General features: G+C 37.2%; 1 protein-coding gene and 1 long non-coding RNA gene across 3 annotated transcripts; both read right to left on the bottom strand.

Moving 5' to 3' along the window:
* Nucleotides 1-1,418: 1,418 nt before the first annotated feature.
* LOC135214001 (inhibitor of growth protein 1-like) lies at nt 1,419-11,373 on the bottom strand. 2 transcript variants are annotated; one of them, XM_064248100.1, is made up of 6 exons: nt 11,169-11,373; nt 8,139-8,213; nt 7,580-7,771; nt 6,843-7,006; nt 6,222-6,350; nt 1,419-5,590 (listed from the first exon to the last, which is right to left on the bottom strand). In XM_064248100.1, exons 1-6 carry the CDS (start codon nt 11,284-11,286, stop codon nt 5,384-5,386), a joined length of 885 nt encoding a protein of 294 aa, XP_064104170.1. In that variant the 5' UTR covers nt 11,287-11,373; the 3' UTR covers nt 1,419-5,383. The 2 variants fall into 2 exon arrangements, with proteins under 2 accessions (XP_064104170.1, XP_064104169.1); XM_064248099.1 differs by having other exon boundaries at nt 7,568-7,771; nt 11,169-11,370.
* Nucleotides 11,374-16,712: 5,339 nt separating this feature from the next.
* Nucleotides 16,713-17,158, bottom strand: LOC135213999 (uncharacterized). Its single transcript, XR_010314245.1, has 2 exons — nt 17,034-17,158; nt 16,713-16,886 (listed from the first exon to the last, which is right to left on the bottom strand). It is a non-coding gene; the product is annotated as an uncharacterized LOC135213999 (long non-coding RNA).
* Nucleotides 17,159-22,250: the final 5,092 nt, after the last annotated feature.

Below are 22,250 nucleotides of genomic sequence, written 5' to 3'. Positions count from 1 at the left end.
TGGAACCCTCTTAGGGTTACTCTATAGTCTGTTGACACTCTTCATAAGGGTTTTCAGCCGAAGAATCAAAATAGTAAAAACATGACAAGAAGAGGTGTAACATGAGTAGGCAAAATACATGAGCACAAGGACATAATATACAAATTTTAAATAATGGAATACGGACTCATTTTTAGTCATCTATGCTCGCTGAATAAAGAACCATCCTGGGATTTTAATCTGCATTAATAAATTATCTATTATTCAAATCAGCGCTTACGGTAATTTCTCTTCGATGAAGTCAAATAACAGAGATGAAACTCACATCCTTACTATAACTAGATACTATGTAGTTTGAGCATACAGATTTACATAACAATGTTTGACAATAGCATAAAAATTTACAGCTCATATTCATATACGTAATTCAATTTTGCGGACAAGTCATGATTATGTCTCCTAGTCAATGGTCAACAATGATTTTCACTTTGCAATGATCCAAGGTCAGGCATTTCAGTAAACACAGGAAGTTAAAGTTCACAGAATTTTTTCTGTTGGAAAAAGGAAATCTTCCGAAGTGAAAGCACTTCGTTCTACAAAAATACAGAATTCAGTTCTGTATTTAATAGTGCAAATACAGTTGTAAATAATCCAGTATACATAACTTAGCACTGATGCTATAGGTAATGTTTTCCAAAACCAGAGAGTATACTTTAATTCCCTACGAAATAATACAACATCGTAAGTACACTATTGTATTGTTTGATAAGTAGACAGTGTACATCAGGTACAATACTACAGGAGGATACTTATATCACTAAAACAATAGAGCATCTATTAGTTACTTAAGTAACATATTTAAAATATTTCAAAAGATAGAAATCCTCAGAGGCAACAGTAAGTGTAATAAATAATCTACTCTAAGTTTTTTTGTTTTGCATTCACTAATTTATATGTACTGTATTTTTGTATTTTCAGTTTATTGAAAAAAATGGCATAAAATAACTGCTCTCTAATTTCAATACTGACAATTTTTAAATGTAGAGAAACTACCTAGTCTCATTAATTTTTTTTTTTTAAATGACAATAATGTACTGACCATCACCTAAGGTGGGCAGCTACAAATAGCACTTCGTGGATTTGGGGTAGAGTCCCACATCACATTTTTGTGTTGACAGAAATCAATCGAAGATACAAACTAAATTCTCCTCCAATTGTGACACCTCTAAAGATCATTTTCACCATAGCACACATTACTTGATGTTTGGCCTGTCTAAAGCAACGGCAGATACTCAGTAAACCTTGCCTGAACACGAAATAATTCGAGTCTGTGAAAGGACTGACTTAAGCAACTGCAAATAAAATGAATCACTAATAATGTAAACAAAATAATAAAAGCAAAAATATGCTTAAATAAAATTTGAACAAGCAACAAGAGACATGTTTCAATAATGTTTATTAAAACAAAAATACACGCAAAGAAGACTCATACAGAATGCGATTACAGCCAAAATAAAATTTGACATAACCTCCATGCAAATGATTACTCAAAAGAACATCACAAAATGAAATAATCTTTTAAAATAAAGCCGTACACAAGACTCTGCTCCTCCTGTCACTCCGTTACTCAAAAGAACATCACCACATTAAATAATGATTCAAATAAAGCTGTTAGCAAGTCTTCTGCTCCTGACACACTTCCACTCATAAGATCACCACAAAATTAAATACTGTAATCAGATTCAAAGTCATTAAACAAGTGCACTGCTCCTGGCACTCTTTACCTCATGACTGAAAGGCTTCAAACATCACTACAGTAATCCAGTCTAGTCAAACAAGATGGATTGAGCGAACTACTTCCGAAGCTCCAATATGCTTGTCTTGTCAAGACTACCAAAATGTGGATTTTTCTTTTTACTTCGCTCCCCGAGAATACACTACAGAAATTATGGTAAATTAAAATATGTTAATGTTACTTTTTCCGGTAAATTAAATCTGAATGTTTCTTTTTATTGTTAATGAAATCCGTAAATGTTACATTCCATGGTAAACGAAATCTGTAAATGTTACTTCCTATGGTAAAAGAAATCCAAAAAATGTTACTTTTTATGATAAATAAAACTAACTATACAGGCATATGATCAAACAGCAGTGAATGGTAAATGAAATTCTTTAAATACTCTTTTACACTAAATGAAATCCTTAAATGATACTCTTTTAAACCAAAAACACATATTGTAGTGTAAAACTACCGAAAACCACCCTTCATGCAACTAAATCCCTTTTCCGTCTCTACCATATATAATCTGTATCTGAAAAAATCTACACCTCAAGCATAATATTCAGCAGTAAACCCATCATCACCTACACAGAAGATAGTTGAAACAAAGTCTACCTAGGTCCTAAAATGATTGTACAGCACACCCTGACCACTTCCTCAGTCTCCGATCTCAATAAATCACCCACAGAACTCAGAACTCACTTTCCACTTGACTGTTCTAAGCTAACGCTAGATACTGTAGCAGAAAAAATAGGACAATTTAAATAACGACCTAACTACTACTTCGAGAAAGACCCAAATCCATCACTAGGTTGAGAGAACCTTATTCATTCTAACTCGTAAGAAACTAACGCGCGGAAATATCTACAGGGCCGCAAAGAGTGCTTTCAGCACATCTCATCAGTGGTGATGATATCCAGAACCTTCGGGGTATTAGTAAATGAATACAATGAATACTGTACTTAAACAATTATGCATAGCAACTGTGAAAGCACTTCCTGACAAATTCAACCAACGCACCCAGAAGAAACTGTTTCTTCACAAACTACAGCAGTAACTAATCTTACATGCACTTTTGCATAAATACAATAATGGCGCTATACTAAGCATTATCATCAGATGAATAGCTGAAGTTTAATCAAAGTACTACAAATCTAAGCTCTAAATATAAATGTTGCGAAAGGGAACAAACTTAGTAAGAATACAGCACATTTCAAGATGAAAAAATGAACGTGGCAGTAAAAGCTACATACAAATTCTGCTCTGAAACGAATCCAACACTTTCCATTTTTGTAATTTTAAAAGTTGGTTCACACTAGGCAACTTTACACTATTTAAAAGGTGACAGTTAACCCCATTCTATTTACTACATAAATGCTGGAAATGATTTGAACTGTTTTTACTATTACCATACCAAATAATCTTACCAGACTACAATTTAACATTCATAACTCCTTTACTGCTGACCAACTGATTCATTTTTAAGAGAGGCAAATATTGACTAACAGATTCTCTCCCTGAAAATATCATAAGCTGCAAATACATTTCTTTCAGAGGTTTGTGTATGTGACTTATTTAATGAGACAAAGTCGCATATAGTATACATACAGCAATCTCTACACAACTGGTTCATGAGAGAATAATTATGACAGCCATAGTAACATTTTCACACCTCTTACCTTCTCTTCCTTTTTAACACAAGCTTTGAAAGCTGTACAAGAAAGCAATTGGAAATTACTTTTTATATGCGAGAAACACGTTCTCAAGCACCAAATGTTGAAGATTACTTGTTATTGCATACCAGCATGGTTTATAAAATGCTGCTGGTAGCAATCAATATACAACTGTAACGCCAAATAAGTTCGCTCGATCTGCTTTCATGCTTGGCAAGAAGGCAATGGATTGGAAATTTTGCAGTATTATAAGTAGTAGAAAGATTACAAAATCCACAAAAGGGCTGCTGTACAAATATATAACATAAAGGGATTTTTCTGTTTTTTGTATTAGAATTCCTGTATATACTGATTGCATAATTAATTAAATACTAAATAAATAAATAAATAAATAAAAATAGCATTATTTCTCGTTATATAAAAGTTAATTTATGACCAGCAAGTGATAAAGCAACTGGAAAAAGTGATATATGATTGATGAATACTTCTGTTAAAACAATTTCCTATTAGTCACCTGTCTAATTACAGTAAATGACATGAACAAATTTTAAAATTAGTTTCAACTTGCCATATAAAACCAAAAGAATGCAAAATACAGTGTATATAGTGCAGCCATGGACTCATTTTAATGAAAACCCAAGATCTAGCAGCCAAAACCAACTGAAGCAGCAATCTTGAAACATACAAAGGTAATTCTACACCATTTCAATTGCTTTACAGAGTAAGGAAACACATTGGAAAATGGCACATGCTCTCTTCAGATACTTCAACAAAAACAACATATTCTGTACTGCTGAGTCACTAGAACTTAGAACAATAATTCTTTGGTATTATGTAAATAGCATACCTTACTGAGAGCTACAAACAATTTTGTGGCTTTATGCCGAAGTCAAGCCACAAGAGCAACAAAGGGACAAAAGCCTACAGAGACTAATAGAAAAATAAATTTACAAATTACTACCTATATTCGGGGTTCCCTGTAGATTTTCCGATAAATTTTTATGAATACAACAGTTACATAGAATTATCATATGACCTTTGCATATTCCTGAAAATACTGTACGTGCTTAACGACAATTAAATACTGTACCACACTTTATTATGAGAAGAAAAGAACATAAGTTGTTGGTATTAATATCAAGCAATCTTTATTTGCTTGACCATTTAATGCTGTAAGTAGACCAGCTACTGTATTATCAAACTCCACCCGAACAACAAAATAGTTGCCTAATGTGAACATAACCAAGTACATCTCGCATACAAATTTCAAGCCTAGCTTACAAAACAATGTGAAATGTTTACATTAATAATGATTAAAGAAATACAAGCTTTTAACAGCATCATCAATGATCAAATAATAGACTCAAAATCCAATAGATCTGTATAAAAATTCAATCATGAACTCAACTTTGCCCCGGGAATTGGAATCCTCAGATAAATTCTGTAGCGGGATTTTGTGGATACAATTTGTCTTACTTTAGAAGTAACGAAACCGAGATCACGCAGGAATAGAAGATATTGCTCTAAGAAAGGGGATGAACACGAGAGTAGAATTCCTGGTTTCTCTCAAATTCCGTTCCCAGTCGAGTGTTTCCGTATCACCCGCAGAACAGAAAGCGGAGCGAAACCTTTCACCAGGAGGTGGAAATACGTTACATAACAATGAGTCTAAGAGCCTAACTACAACTACCATACCTTTGGCCGAGAAGACTTGATTTCATTTTGATAATACACCATCAATCATACTCAAGATGGAGGGAAGCATTAACTACAATTATTAATGGTAACAAGACGATGTTGAGCATGAGACTTAACCGCTAAGTTTTAACGTGTATCATGTCGAAGATGAAATGATATAATTCTGTGAAATATAGATAAAATCTTTTGTAAATTAAATCTTATTTACAATTATAAATCATACTCAAAAACCTCTTTTTTTAAATAGATTCTCTTATGATTTCTCCTCTTTTTCTTTATTGTACTTTTCCAGTTCTTTCAAGAACTGAGCGCGGGGCTTCATAACGGTGGGTTTGTCACCTCTGCATTTCGGACAGAACCACTTCCCCTTGGGTTTGTTCGTCAAGCTGACACAGGAGAAGTGGAACCATTCTATAGGGCACAGATCGTTATCACATCCAATCATCTCTCCGTAAGAGACCTGGAAAGAGAACATTTTTAGAATCAACTTATTTTTAAACTAGACTATAACTTGCAACTTTCTTACAAATTATAACAGCTACAAAATCTTTGCAGTTTATTACTACCTATTACATATTACGTACATTCTTTGCAAGGAACGATTTCCATGATAAAACAAGTACTGTAAAATTTTTGCATCTTTTAAACACAAATATTAAACATAAAAAATTTCTGAATGCAAACAGCATTATCAGTAATAACATTTAAATTAAGTGTCACACTGTCCACAATATTGCTTAAGCACTTAATTTTCTATTCTACCAAGTTTACATACAAGAAACACAAATGAGCTGATATACCAAAAAGGAAAACCCCTGTTAAATTACATCAAAATTCCAGTTTTACCAAACTTCAAATGTACATAGATTTTATCCCAAACAGCATATATTACAGGGTCCTAACCCAATAGGTAAAACACTAATGGAAGTAAGTAACCTTTTAAAACAGGCTATGTCGCATGACATTTGGATGATTTATGTTTTAACATGACCCTGTACACAAATGCCTGAATAAATAAGCCACTGCAAGTGCAGAAAAGTTCCTTAAATTTGTAATAGAAATTTTTGTCTAGAATACAGTTGGTTACCGACCTGCTCACACAGACAGTAGGTAGGTTCATCAGGATCAATAGGAATTTCCGTGGGCGAATCTTCTCTCTCCCTTTCCGCTCTGGCTTTCCGTTTCTTTTTCTTTGTGGTTTTCTTCTGAGTGGTTCCTTGCTAAAAAATGAAAAATGAAGGAATGGAATATTAAGAGAGTATTTCCAACAGTGACAGGTTTTGCTTTAAGGTGGTATAGCTGGTTCACTTAAGGTAGATTCTTGGGTGAGCGCTGTGCCAACGAGACATTTGTTTAGCGATTGGCTGGGAGCTGCCTACCTCCCGGTACCAGCCAATCAGCGGCCACCAAACAAACGTCTCGTAAGCATAGGGTTCATCTAAGAATCTACCTTAAGTGAACCAGCTATAGTTAATATTATTATTATTACTAGTCAAGCTGCAACTCTAGTTGGAAAAGCAGCAAGCCTGAGAACTTCAACATAAGAATCAGACCAATAAGAAAAATAAATACACAGGAAAAATAAGATAAAAAGACTAAAAAACGACTCATGGGAACTTGCTCAACAGAAAAGCATGGGCACCCAATCTGAACTTTTGAAATTCCTATTATTCAATAATATTGTTAGAAAGATCAGTCATATATTCAAATACCTTGGCAGCGACAACTTTTTCTGTATGGGCGACAGGAGGAGCATCGTTCGAGTTTTCGTTGTGATTTGCTGTGTTTTCATTCCTCGTACGGCGCGCTCTCTTGCTCGCTCTCTCTGGCTCTCTTTCTTTTGAGGTCTCTGGTTTTTCTGGTTCTTGGCCAAAGTCTGAAAATTCATGCAACACAAAACTATAAAGTCCAAGAAAATCACAGTCAATGGTAGATTCAAAACAGAAATTCATCATAAGACCTGCACTATAATGACTATCATAAGAAAAACAAAATCATTAAGTATTATGAATGTAGATTAAATTTTATTGTAAGTAATAAATTTGTGAGGCAGAGGACAAAACTTACAACGCTATTATTGCAATATTCTGCTAATTGTTACTTATCTTAATGACCAACGTCTCTCAAAACCAAATCAAGCTTGTCCCCCAATGTGCAATACAGCGTATGTACAATTATATTTATAATTCACAGTATCTATCTTATTATTTTAAGTACTACCCTTATGTATATAAAGGCAGATTAGGTTAGAATACAGATACATTTAACTTTTATTAAATAACTCAAAATGATTGCCAACTAGTGGACACCGACTTAAATTAATCCAGTATTCATGAAAAACAATTCCATATTGTATGTTTATATGTGAATTACAAATCTAATACACAACAGCCATCACAAAATTGAGGTGCCCGAACCAGAGCTCTTCAGAGCCTACCTAAATTCTTACAGTCCAGCTCCAGCTGCCGTTGTCTGTTCTCAATTATGTCCAAGATATGCTGTACGATTTGAAGTTTGTCATCGCCAATCTCCTGGGTTGATATAAGTTTGTCTTGGATCTGCACCATGATACGTTTGAGAGAGATAGAATCCAACTCACCCTCGAGCTGGCCTCGAAGACCCTCCATATCTTGCAAGAGGGCTGAAAATATAAAGAACATTTTTAACAAGGATGAAACTCAAGCACTGACCTCACAAATAAGCCAAAAAAATACTATGTAATTTTCTTCTACATATCAATTTGGTAAATGAATATTTTTGGCATAACAATGAACTCTTTACTGTACTGAAAAACAATAAAACTATCATGCAATGCAGCTGGTATGAGAGATCTTTGGGACTAATACTAAATTAAAAAATAAATACAATTATTTTAACATTAGGATAAAATTACTCAGCCAGCAATGTAAGCACTCCTTAAACATCTACAGGTCTTTAACAAGGCTGTTAGAGACACTGTTTTATGGAATACAAGTTTAAATTTATAAGATCATCTATAGTGTAAATACCTTGATATCGGACATCCAGCTCTCTCATGCTGGATATCTCTCGCTGTACTTCGTCCGGTAAGTTCTCCACGGTGTCTGTAATAAAGAAAGTATTTCCAAACCAGATTAAATTGAATTCTTGCTTTTAATCACTACATATATGTCAATGGACAGTAAAATCTTAAGATGGCACATGAGGCAATACTGCCTATCACTACTTGTTGCAATGCAATATAAATTCAAAAATACAATGCAGTACTACTGAAATGTTACTTACAATCACAGCCATACTAAAAGTACACTTTTCTATCAGTAATAGGCATTTCTTTGGATTCTATATCATTTTTTGGGATTGCCAGGGTCTTGGTAAGATTTTTGGGTAGCCTACTAGCAGCATAGGCTAGCCATGCCTAGTCACTACAGGTATGCCCAAGCCTTCCCCCCCTCCCCCCCTCAAATCTGCCTCACTTAGGAGTCGGTGTCTGAACCTAAAGCTCCCCTATAACATGGCGCATGCACAGTAGAATTCAGCATAGTAATAGTAGTAGCAGCAGCTGCATTTTGGCTGTGAAACGGCTACATTCTCAGTTTATTTGCCGGCTATATCCGCTTGTATTTCGTGCTGAAAATGTCATACATAGGGTAAACAACCGCGGACGATCCATTGTCATCACGCTGGCTAGGCCTTATTCACTCAATATTTAATTGGTGAAACAAGAATACAATTACAACTTTAAGCATACCATTCAAAAGATTGAAGTTTCGTCAACATAATGTGATATATGAAAGCCCCATACGAACTAAAATAAGCATGTGAGCTCTTTGTAAAATATGTTTTCAAGGCAGTTTTGAAATCCAATATGGCGGCAATCGTGTGGCTGGCCAGTCTAACCACGGACAATCCACTATCTTTCCCAGCCTTTCCAGCACTCATTTGAACAATGTTAGCGTATTTATGTAACATTTATTGATCTTACTCAAGATTGCAGTTGTAATCAGCACAATAAAACAACATTTTGTTGCCTATATTAGTGAAAGTATGAAACTTTTTATTCCCAGGGTCATTGTTTGAACTGAATTCATTTTTACTTTGTAATCGGTGGTTTTATTTTTACTGCCATCACAACTGAAACTCCACAGTGCTTATTTGATTGTAATTATACACACTTTGGTCTTAATTCACTCCACATTGCACTTGAACCACGTTGCTGTTCCTGGTTCCTAAGTACTCACTCCGCAAACACACTTACGAGCAGCAGACGACAACACTGATTATGAGGTGCAAAGCTTTATTCCCTTTATTGTTTACTTTACTCATTATTTAGTTCAACTTTACTTCAAAATGTTTATTTGATTCATGTCTATTATACCTTTTTTGCAACCAAATTAACCCCGAAAAATTACACATATTTCGGATGTATACTTCTGAGCAGACGACACGAGGAAAAATGACTCATCGTTGCAAATCTAGAGGAGCGTCACACATGCGCCGATGCATCTACAAATTGTTTCCATGAATTCTAGTCGTCATAGTAATGCAGTAATGATAAAATTGCTGTAATATGAATATATACTACAAATAGATACGCTAATTTCACTTATTTCCCCAGTTTTGTGTAAGTCTTATACCCAGTTTGGAGGGTAAACACATCAATTGACAACACCGATCAACAATTGAAGAGCGCAAAACGCCGCAAAGAATGCCATAGTCCCCTTGAATAAGTACAAATAAGTGCTGGTAAGAGGTCGGGATTACAATTGTTGTGATGAAAGTGCCCCAGCGTCTATGGGTACATGTGGTGTGCGGATTTAGCACAGGAAATAGGAAGTTTGTTGACACAAGCGACTCTGCAAATATCGAGATGGCGTCATCTTCGAAATAATTGGAGTTGTAAGTACTAAAAACTTCGAAAGCGTTTTGGGGTTGTGGGCTCTGGGTTGGCCACCCTTTTCATTATCCTCTGTTTAAATCTTAAAATATGGCCTTTACTTCTAACTTTGGAGAAAATACATACTTTGAAAGGGGAGTAGAGGTCTTGAGCTCCTATTATCACCACCAACAACTCATGACTGATGACCATCTCCAGTGTCAGGACGTGTTAAAAGTACTTTTTCGGAGGGTGGCCTAACCACAGTAGTAGTCGGTGAGTTGGCCAGTCCATGCGGTTGTTTACCCTAAGAGGAAATATCACAATAACATGGCCACACCTCCCAGGTAATTACCCCACACATAACTCCGCTTTTCATGGGTACCCCTTACCATAGGGTAGAGTTCTGGGGAAAAATTCTCCTCGTGGTCTACCCCACCCAAAACCCCACATTCCCAATGGGTCCCCCTTACAGTAAGATACAGTTCTAAGGTAAATTACAGGTTAATTACATTCGACCACCAAACACTAATGGAAAATTGTTAATAAGCAATGAAAATACTACGGGAAACTGCAATTTCTAAAGAAATATCTGCCATATCACTAGGTTTGCTTAAAGGTTTATTTTGTTGTTGTTTCACCAATTAAATAGAGTTAAAACATGAATTTTAAGCAATTAAATGTTTGCGGCTGGGTCTTTACCCTAACTATGGCAAGTTAGATTAACCATAAGAATAAGCCTCCCTCTCCAGCCTACATCGACTTGGTTCCTTAGCAACCCATTTCCGAAATGCAAATTTCTCTCTCACTGGCCAACTAGCCCTATTTATCCCCTTGGCCCCACACCCCATCAGCCCCCGGCCAAAGGAATATACGGAGCCATGAAGGACCCTTCAAGAATACGTCCCCCATCCAGCCCACCTTAATCTAGTCTCCCTCTCCCGCCCTTTTCGAAACGCAAATTCGTCTGTCTCTAGCAGACCATCCTTCCCCCCCAGCCCTAAAGTCTTCCAAGCTGACTGCCGTAAAATTAATAAACGAAATCTGGTTCCCTTCGTTTTCGCAACGCAAATTGGGGCTGCCTTCAGCCGACCCCTTCCTTCCGTAAGGGCCCCCTTCCGAAAAGGCCCACACTCACGCAAAGGGCAAAAACAAAAGGCCACGAAGGCCTCCTCCTCCTCACCTAGGAAATTGTCGACGTATGTAGCAGAATACAAAGCCTCCAAAGCTGCCTGGTTAAGCATCTTCTCCACAGGGTCGCTCATTACTTTCCGCAGCTGCTGCTGGCCCCCACCAGTCATAGGTCATTTGCCGCTTTCATGGGAAGAGAGAGAGAGAGGGAGAGGGAGACGACTTCGAACCACCACCGTATAAGCGACGGGAATGTTTTGGCTGCTGGCTGCGAGAGTTGGACAAAAGAGCATCAGACTAGCCCCTTAAACATAATCGACGAGCATTTACTAATTCTCAATACTCTTATTGTCGACTCTACACTCATGTTTTCGCCGTCTATACTATTTGACATTTTAGATAGAAGTAACATTCGCATAGGCGCCCGAATTGTTTTGGGACGGTTGGGAAAATTTGGACGGTAGAATATCGCATTTCCTCTCTTCACTTAATTAAAAATTATTTATAGTTTTTGAATCCCCTTTCTATCGCTTCAAGAGACACGTTTTCGCCACTTAAAAATAAAATTTGACGTTTTAGATGGAAGTAACATTCGCGAGGCCATTTTAGTAAACATTGCACGCAATTACAAAGAAACGATGTCTGCTTCACTTCAAAAACGTTTTTAATTCCTTCTTAAACACATGGAATTAGATTTTGATGTTGGTGAAGACGGATAACCGCGTGAAATCGGCACCCAAATAGTTTTTTTTTTTTATTTACTCGACAACGTTTTCGCAGTGTATGCAATTTGACATTTTAGACGGAAGTAACATTCGCGAGGCCATTTTTAGTAAACTTTCCTCGTAATTACAAAGAAATTACATTCATTTTACTTTAAAGGGGTCTTTGCTTTCCTCTAAACCATTAAGAAATGGGTTTCGATACCGGGGAAGGGGGATAACCGCGGAAAATTAGAGACAATATTTTTCCGTATGCCATCCCAAGAGTAAGTAGCTTACGTTACGACTTTCTCTCGTAGGTTGCACTGACCCTACGCGCTGGGAAATCGTTAGTTTTTCTGTTATATAACGAAAAAGACCTTTGTCGGGATCTCGCTCTGTTTCTTAGAAATTTTGGGATACTAACACTTTCAATTAGCACGCATATCCTTACTGCCGTACTAATTTTTTCTAAAAAAAAAAAAAAATCAAATTAACCAGATTTCTTCAACTTTGAGTATAATCAGTAATCTCGTGTTGAACTCCAGGCTACAAGATGCTTTGAAAAGTTCAGTCACCCGCTTTTCATTTATTTATTGAGAACGTACATACTAGATGCCGTGACAATATCTTAAATTTGTAGGAGGATGGGGTTAATTCTGCAAGGTGATGGCAAAGAAATAATTGTAAAATGGCACAAAAATGAAACCGTTCCTGATCGTACCATATAAATACCTAATTTCAAGAAAGAGACACCGCGAATAAATGATTTTTTTTAAAAACTTAAATCCTCTTGGACATGATTAGTTAGCCCATGACCTCGTCTAAGGGTCCAAAATCAATCCTCTTTTTTCAGTTAAATTATCACATTTCCCTCCGCCTTTGTAAACCAAACGTATTCAAGGAAATTAAAACAGATAATGCGTAAAGTATACTTTATTCAAACATTGTTCCTAGGAAACAGTTAATAGAAGTTAAGTGGAGGAAGGAGACAGACAGTCATTTACATAAATCCCAGAGGGGCGTTTCAATCCGTAGTTGCGTAAAGGATCTTGGGAGAAGACTGGACCGTGTCGTAGGATATGGAAGTGATGGAGATCCTGTACCTGGTGTGGGGGAGGAGGTCTGTGATCTCCACGTGGTAAAGATGGTTTTCTTTTCCTTCTGCGTCCTTCGGAGTGACGCTGGAGGACAAGGCCGTCTCCCAGTGAGTCCTGTAGGCCATGATGTGGCAGGGGGTGTCGTCGGGATCCTCGAAGGATATGTTGATGGTGGTGGAGGTGACGCTGTCCACCCTCTCGTTGACGGGAGGATTTGGGGCTGCGAGAAGACAGTGAAAGAGATGGAAAATTATTTTTGTTGGTAATTAGACAGCTTGGCGAATAGGTCTACATTTGTAAGTCCTACCCATGAATTATACTTTATTATTCCTGGTACCAATTTTTGTAGCATGAAAACACCCAAGCAAAAGGGAAACCATAATTAAATAGATTAACATTCTAAATTTCTCTGCGTCTAATCAACATAAAATATATCAGTGTCAGGATGATTTGAGTGGTTGAAACTCATTGGAAAATAAACGTGAAATTTCAGAGGGAATGAAAGCAATTTAAACTCCTCCTGCTGGCAGCTTCGAGCCACTAAATCCTTGCTCGAAAAAAAAGAAAGCAAAAACTTTCTGCAGCTCTTCGACTGTCCCTCAGCCGTTGCAGAAGCAACAAGTAATACGCCGGCCGCCGGGGAGGAGGAAGAAGAAGACGCCCTTCATCTCGATTGGTTCTTTCTGCTGTTGGTTCCTCGAAGTTTCGGGAAGTTGTGTTGATTCTGGGGCGTTGATCTCTCTTTATATACATCTCAATTTCAGCAATGAAGGAAAAAATGCCTCAGTTGCGTCAGTGGGTTCTCTGGGTAACAAGTGATGGTTCTCATCGCTGGAGATACACGTGAACAAAATGGAATTTCCTCTTCTTCTTCTTCTTTGAATTTGCTGATTGGAACTTGGACCTTCGACTTGCTTATCCTTAAGCAAATCTTCGCTCTGTAACTTTTTAACTGTTGTGAATGAAGATTTATTTATTTATTTATTTTTAGATAATTAGTTCATCTGCATTTTAAATTAAATGATTAGGTATATATTTACTTTTTTCATTTATTAATTAATTTAATTTTTTTTGTTCAGTTACACAGTCTAAGAAGTATGACATCTATTGTAATATCTGTATTTCACTGTACTCCCTTCACTCACTCAGACTGTAATTCCATAAACTACCTCTGAATTAATGTTTTCATACTAAAAACATGGTTACCAGTCGATTAAGAATATTCAAATAAGGACTTTAATAAGTACATGTATAGACTTCACAGTCGTAGTAATAGTAGTTGGAATTTGCTTATGAAACGGCTACTTCGCTTGTTCTATTTCTCCTTTGCGAGTGCTTGAGTAAATACTTGCAGTGCCCTCCGGTGATAATCAGAATAGGAAGAAGAAGAAGAAGGCATCACAAGACGAAATGTAAACAACTGTAGTGATGATTTGTCTTTGAAACGGCTCCCTTGCTTGATCCATATAAATGTTGCTGGTATCTGTTTAAGTACTACGAAGTGTCCTCCGGAGTTGCTGGGATAGGAAGAAGAAGAAAAAGAAGTCACAAGACACAAGACGGAAAGTAAACAATATTGTCCTCACTTGAACAAAACACAGGTCATGCAAATGGATGTACGTATGTAGTTTTAATTCTTAATTGGTTTTATTTCAGGTTTTCTATTCTTGTGGCCAGTTGTGATCTTAAATAAATTCTTTGTCTTTTATATATCTGTAACCAGGAGCTACTTCAGCCTCTAGTTTTTCCAGATTCCTTTTCAGGGATCTTGGGATCGTGCCTACTTATCATTATTATTATTCAGAAGGTGGCCCTTTTTATAGTCTGCACAGGTCCTCGCTGAACGAGTGGTTTTCGCGCGCGGCAGCCAATCCGGTGGTCCGAAGTTCGAATCCCGGCTCGGCCAACGCGGAATCAGAGGAATTTATTTCTGGTGATAGAAATTCATTTCTCGATATAGTGTGGTTCGGATCCCACAATAAGTTGTAGGTCCCGTTGCTAGGTGACCAATTGGCTCCTAGCCACGTAAATATTATCAGCCCTGGGAGAGCTGTTAATCAGCTCAGTGGTCTGGTAAAACTAAGATATACTACTTAACTTTATATTATACACGCTCACCACATTTTCTTTTACATAAATTGTAAATGGTTCCTCAGAGGGAGTTGCAATACAGGGCTTGAATAGGTTACGGGGGAAACCAATAGGCCTATCCCAATTTTTCCCCTCATATTTTGTTACTGGTAATCCCTTTCAGTCAGTTGGGCAACTGTTTCTCTTCTGTTTTGTTTCTGGTTCACGAAGCACAATTCTATTTTCCCTTTCTTTTCGTTGTGGAAAGTCACTTGGATGTATTCGTTGCAAAATGGATTTCATTGTTATTATCATTATTACCTGCAGTTTGCCGTCAGCAGTGTCATTCTGTTCCCATGATAAGGGTACAAAGTTACAGCTGTTGTTTTATTTACTCAGTAACTATAAGCGTGAATCATACTTTGTTTACTGTGAAGATCACTATTTTTCTTTCTTTGTGATGTTGATGGTGGTACAATTATGATGGAAGTCGTTTTCTTCATATATGAAATAAGGTTCAAAAGACCCTCATTTTGAAAAAAATGACGATTATCCTAGATGGGGTTTCTTTATGAAGAAATAAATAAGCTTCCAAAGTTCTTCTGTTTGTAAGATATGACTCCTTTGGCTCTTACTTCCGAAGATATTCACGCTTATTCACAGAAAAATTCATCATGAGACTCTTTTCTACCTGAGTAGAGAAACTGAACACTGTACTAGGTTTTTATCCATCTGTCCACCCGCCTGTAGTTTTCGCGCATGGTAACACTGCGTCCCGGCCTTTAAATAGTTACGCCATGAGTAAGTTTTAGGTAAATATAAGGATATCTGGGTGTTACATTTGGAACTGTGAAAGTGTATTTTAATAATTTACTGTATAGGAATGACACCGTTAATATTCGAAATGGGATATTGTTGTCATTGTTGAATAAGCTGAATGTAACTATCTAAAGCCCGGGACGCAGTGTTACCATGCGCGAGCACCACAGGCGGGTGGACAGATAAAAAAACAAAAACCAGAGTATAGTTATCCTATTTTGTTTATCTTATTAAGACATTTTCTGTTACGAACAGAGGAACATCATGCTGGAAGACATGGAAATGGGAGTGCTGGGTAGAAGGAAGAAGGGAAGACCAAGAAAGAGATGGCGTGATTGTGTAGGGGAAGATATGTAATGGAAAGGTATTAACGAGAACGATGCACAGGACAGAAATCGATGGAGACGACTCATTCACAACGGCGACCCCATATAAAAAATGGGTTAAAGGTGGGAAGAAGAAGAAGGAGGTTAAGATGTTTTCTTTCATCTGTCAGGATCGATCTTCGATTTATGACTGGAGAATTCTAAATTAACATCTTAGGGCGAAACCAACCCCAGCACTCCGTCAGGACAGTGAGAAACATTCTAAGGGCCTATTTGAGGTCAGAACACCTAGGCCTATTTTGAGGTCATTGTCATTTGGTACACTCAAAAGGACAAAGTAACACAAGTAACATGCTTTAAATGAATTTATTTATCACATCAAAGTTCCTAGGAATAAGTTAAAAGTAGTTAAATGGAGGAAGGAGAAAGTCAATCATTTACATAAATCCCAGAGGAGCTGTTCAATCCGTAGTTGCGTAAAGGATCTTGGGAGAAGACTGGACCATGTCGGGAGGGCTATGGAGGATGTAGGATCCTGTCACCTGGTGTGGGGGAGGGTTCTGTGATCTCCACGTGGTAAGATGGTTTCCTTCTCCTTCTGCGTCCTTCGGAGTGATGCTGGAGGACAAGGCCGTCTCCCAGTGAGTCTTGTAGGCTATGATGGGGCAGGACATGTCGTCAGGATCCTCGAAGGATATGTTGATGGTGGTGGAGGTGACGCTGTCCACCCTCTCGTTGACGGAAGGATTTGGGGCTGAAATAAAAAAAATTATATATGTTATTATTTGGAAATTTAGGCGAATAAATCGACATTTTAAAGTTCTATTAATGAAATATTGTCTATTATTAGTGATATTAATTTTTATATCAAGAAAACATCCGCTAAAACATAAAAACTCACTGCAATTTTTCAGCTGAGATGCGTCAGCAGTTGCAAGAGCAACTAGTAAGACCAAACAGGAAGACCTTCATGTTGTTGCTGCTTATTTTTACTTCAGAAGTTGTTGTTTAGATGCTCTAGTGATGTCTGTCGTTTTTACTCTGCCAGTAACCTACCATTTTATACTGTTGTTTCCATCTGCAGTAAAGAAAAAAAACCCTTGGGAACTGCGACAGATTCCCCATGTTGCAAGAGGATTTTAATTATCATGCCATTTAAGGTAGAAGGAAAAACTGTTACTTGCATTTTTCTTTTATCCTGATAGTACTTGAAATGACAGATAAGTTACTATGATCCTAGAGATTAGGGGGCCTTTGAAATATAACTTTTTTCGATTTATGGTGCATTAAATGCATGGTGTCGATTTTTTCTCTCTGCTCTGATTAACATTGAGAAAAAGCACAAGTGTTTTCAAATATTTGTTTTCCAGCATATTATTATTATTATTATTATTATTATTATTATATAATGCTCTATCACAGTCCTACAATTCGACCTTTACTGGGTGTAGTTTATAGTGATGGGGTTCCGGGTTGCATTCCTGTCCGTCCTTAGGAGTCCATCACTTTCTTACTATGTGTGCCGTTTCTAGGATCACACTCTTCTGCATGAGTCCTGGAGCTACTTCAGCCTCTAGTTTTTTTCTAGATTCCTTTTCAGGGATCTTGGGATCGTGCCTAGTGCTCCTATGATTATGGTACGATTTCCACTGGCATATCCCATACCTTCCTTATTTCTATTTTCAGATCTTGATACTTATCCATTTTTTCCCTCTCTTTCTCTTCAACTCTGGTGTCCCATGGTATGCGACATCAATGAGTGATACTTTCTTCTTGACTTTGTCAATCAACGTCACGTCTGGTCTGTTTGCACGTATCACCCTATCCGTTCTGATACCATAGTCCCAGAGGATCTTTGCCTGATCGTTTTCTATCACTCCCTCAGGTTGGTGTTCGTACCACTTATTACTGCAAGGTAGCTGATGTTTCTTGCACAGGCTCCAGTGGAGGGCTTTTTGCCACTGAATCATGCCTCGTTTTGTACTGGTTCTGTGCAAGTGCCGAGCATTCACTTGCTATGTGGTTTTATGGTTTCATTTTTCATATTGCACTTCCTACATATGGGAGAGATGTATTTCCGTCTATCGTTCTTTGAACATATCTGGTTCTTAGGGCCTGATCTTGTGCCGCTGTTATCATTCCTTCAGTTTCCTTCTTTAGCTCTCCCTCTGTAGCCATTGCCAATTGTCATCGCTGGCTAGTTCTTTAGTCTGTCTCATGTATTGTCCGTGCATTGTTTGTTGTGCCAGTCCTCTGTTCTGTCTGTCTTTCTCCTGTCTCTGTATATTTTCTGGGTCTTCGTCTACTTTTTTATTAGTCCTTCTTCCCATTGCACTCTTTAGCCACTCGTCTTCACTGGTTTTCAGAATATTGCCCCAGTGCTCTGTTCTCAATGTTGACGCAGTCCTCTATACTTAGTAGTCCTCTCCCTCCTTCCTTTCGTGTTATGTATAGTCTGTCCGTATTTTGCCTCTGGGTGTAGTGCTTTGTGTATTGTCATATGTTTCCTGGTTTTCTGATCTATGCTGCGCAGTTCTTCTGCCTTCGTCCATTCCCAATATTCCTGCGCTGTATCTGATTACTGGCACTGCCCATGTGTTTATGGCTTTTATCATATTTCCTCCATTGAGTTTTGACTTGAGTATCGCCTTGAGTCTCTGCATATATTCTTTCCTGAGCGTGTCCTTCATCTCTTGGTGTTTTATATCCCCTCCTTCCATTATTCCCAGGGTATTTGGTATCCTGTCTCATCTATGTGTTTGATGTTGTCATCCCATCTGGTAGCTTTATCCCTTCAGTTCTCGTTACTTGGCCTTTTTGTATGTTGACTAAGGCGCATTTTTCTATTCCAAACTCCTCCTGATGTCCCCAGATACAATCCTTACAGTCTGGATTAGGGTATCTATTTCCTTGATGCTCTTACCATACAGCTTGATGTCGTCCATGAACATCAGATGGTTGATTCTTTTGCCTCTTTTCTTGAGTTGGTACCCGGCATCCATCTTCTGTAGTACTTTTGTCATGGGAATCATGGCTACTACGAAGATAGTGGGGACAGTGAGTCGCCCTGGAAGATCCCTCTCCTGATTATTTAACCTCTGCTAGTCTTATTCCAGAGCTTGTAAGTATTGTATTCCAGTTGCGCCTTGTATTTTTGAGGAAGCTGATGGTGTTTTCCTCTGCCCCATATATTTTCAGGCATTCTATTAGCCTGTGTGTGGTATTATTATTTATTATTATTATTATATTATTATTATTATTATTATTATTATTGCTATTATTTATTATTTATTATTATTATTATTATTATTATTATTATTATTATATTATTATTATTATTATTAACCAAACAAAACTTATTTCAGTTTTCCCTTCTGAAGATTGAAAAAGAAACCCACAAAATCACTATGTAACGTGTTTACTTTTAAGTAAAATAAATGTAAATACTTAGAAGTAAACACGTTACACAGTGATTTTGTGTGTTAAATTATTATATTATATTATTATTATTATTATTATTATTATTATATCTATTATTATTATTATTATTATTATTATACTGAATGACTAATTTTCATAAATGATAATCACAAAATAATAATAATCATGATAACTATTTTTTTGTCTATCACAGTCATCCTATCGACTGGGTAGTTTTTACAGCATATTATTATTATTATTATTATTATTATTATTATTATTATTATTATTATTATATTATTATTATTATTATTATTATAATTTTTTTTTTTTTTTTTTTTTTTTTTTGCTCTATCACAGTCCTCCAATTCGACTGGGTGGTATTTATAGTGTGGGGTTCCGGGTTGCATCCTGCCTCCTTAGGAGTCCATCACTTTTCATACTATGTGTGCCGTTTCTAGGATCACACTCTTCATGCATGAGTCCTGGAGCTACTTCAGCCTCTAGTTTTTCTAGATTCCTTTTCAGGGATCTTGGGATCGTGCCTAGTGTTCCTATGATTATGGTACGATTTCCACTGGCATATCCCATATCCTTCTTATTTCTATTTTCAGATCTTGATACTTATCCATTTTTTCCCTCTCTTTCTCTTCAACTCTGGTGTCCCATGGTATTGCGACATCAATGAGTGATACTTTCTTTCTTGACTTTGTCAATCAACGTCACGTCTGGTCTGTTTGCACGTATCACCCTATCCGTTCTGATACCATAGTCCCATAGGATCTTTGCCTGATCGTTTTCTATCACTCCTTCAGGTTAGTGCTCGTACCACTTATTACTGCAAGGTAGCTGATGTTTCTTGCACGGCTCCAGTGGAGGGCTTTTGCTACTGAATCATGCCTCTTTTTGTACTGGTTCTGTGCAAGTGCGGGCGTTCACTTGCTATGTGGTTTATGGTTTCATTTTTCGTATTGCACTTCCTACATATGGGAGAGATGTTTATTTCCGTCTATCGTTCTTTGAACAATATATCTGGTTCTTAGGGGCCTGATCTTTGTGCCGCTGTTATCATTCCTTCAGATTCCTTCTTTAGCTCTCCCCTCTGTAGCCATTGCCAATTGTCATCGCTGGCTAGTTCTTTAGTCGTCTCATGTATTGTCCGTGCATTGGTTTGTTGTGCTAGTCTATGTTCTCTGTTCTTTCTCTGTCCTCTGTATATTTCTGGTCTTCGACTACTTTTATCAGTCCTTCTTCCCATGCACTCTTTAGCCACTCGTCTTCACTGTTTTCAGATATTGCCCCAGTGCTCTGTTCTCGATGTTGACGCAGTCCTCTATACTTAGTAGTCCGCTCCCTCCTTCCTTTCGTGTTATGTATAGTCCTGTCTGTATTTGCTCTTGGGTGTAGTGCTTTGTGTATTGTCATATGTTTCCTGGTTTTTCTGATCTATGCTGCGGAGTTCTGCCTTCGTCCATTCCACTATTCCTGCGATGTATCTGATTACTGGCACTGCCCATGTGTTTATGGCTTTTATCATATTTCCGGCGTTGAGTTTTGACTTGAGTATCGCCTTGAGTCTCTGCATATATTCTTTCCTGGATCGTGTCCTTCATCTCTTGGTGTTTTATATCCCCTCCTTCATTATTCCCAGGTATTTGTATCCTGTCTCATCTATGTGTTTGATGTTTGCTCCCATCTGGTAACTTTATCCCTTCAGTTCTCGTTACTTTGCCTTTTTGTATGTTGACTAAGGCGCATTTTTTCATTCCAAACTCCATCCTGATGTCCCCAGATACAATCCTTACAGTCTGGATTAGGGTATCTATTTCCTTGATGCTCTTACCATACAGCTTGATGTCGTCCATGAACATCAGATGGTTGATTCTGTTGCCTCTTTTCTTGAGTTGGTACCCAGCATCCATTATTATTATTATTATTATTATTATTATTATTATTATTATTATTATTATTATTATTATTATTATTATTATTATTATTATTATTATTATTATTATTATTATTATTATTATTAATTATTATTATTATTATTATTCTGAAAGACTAGTTTTCATATTAATATAAAAGCAAATCAAGGTGATGAGATCTGACTTGAGTAAACTGAAAGAGATGGCAGAAAACAAAAAAAAAAGGCTAAGAAGCAAGAAAACAAGGGAGGAACTGAACGAGAGAAATACAAAGTACAAGAGAGGGGAACTAAACAACATAATAGAAGATGTAAAACAGAGGCTTAAGGCCAAAGCACATAAGATCCAATGGTACATGAACAGGAATAAGGGATACCAACAGAACAAACTATTCGGAACCAATCAGAAAAGACTATACAGCCAAACTAAGAGGGGAAGACAAACCACCAAGAAATTCCTGAAGCCGAACCAGTAAGAGACTTGGGAAAAAACATATGGAGCAATCGGTATCACACAACAAACATGCCACATGGCTCCAGGAAGTCAAGGAAGATGAAACAGGGAGAATAAAACAAAAGATTACAAGAGATCACGACAGACACAGTCAGACACCAACTAAAGAAAATGCCAAACTGTAAAGCCCAAGGTCCCGATGAAGTCCATGGATACTGGCTCAAAAACTTTAAGGCCCTACACCTACGAATAACAGAACAACTCCAGCATTGTATCTCAATCACTATGAACCCAAATGGATGACCACAGGAAGAACATCC

This window comes from Macrobrachium nipponense, chromosome 43, assembly GCF_015104395.2.
Source record: "Macrobrachium nipponense isolate FS-2020 chromosome 43, ASM1510439v2, whole genome shotgun sequence".
NCBI lineage: Eukaryota > Metazoa > Arthropoda > Malacostraca > Decapoda > Palaemonidae > Macrobrachium > Macrobrachium nipponense.
The sequence above is the reverse complement of the archived record's forward strand: the minus strand, read 5'-3'. Positions and strand labels throughout refer to the sequence as shown.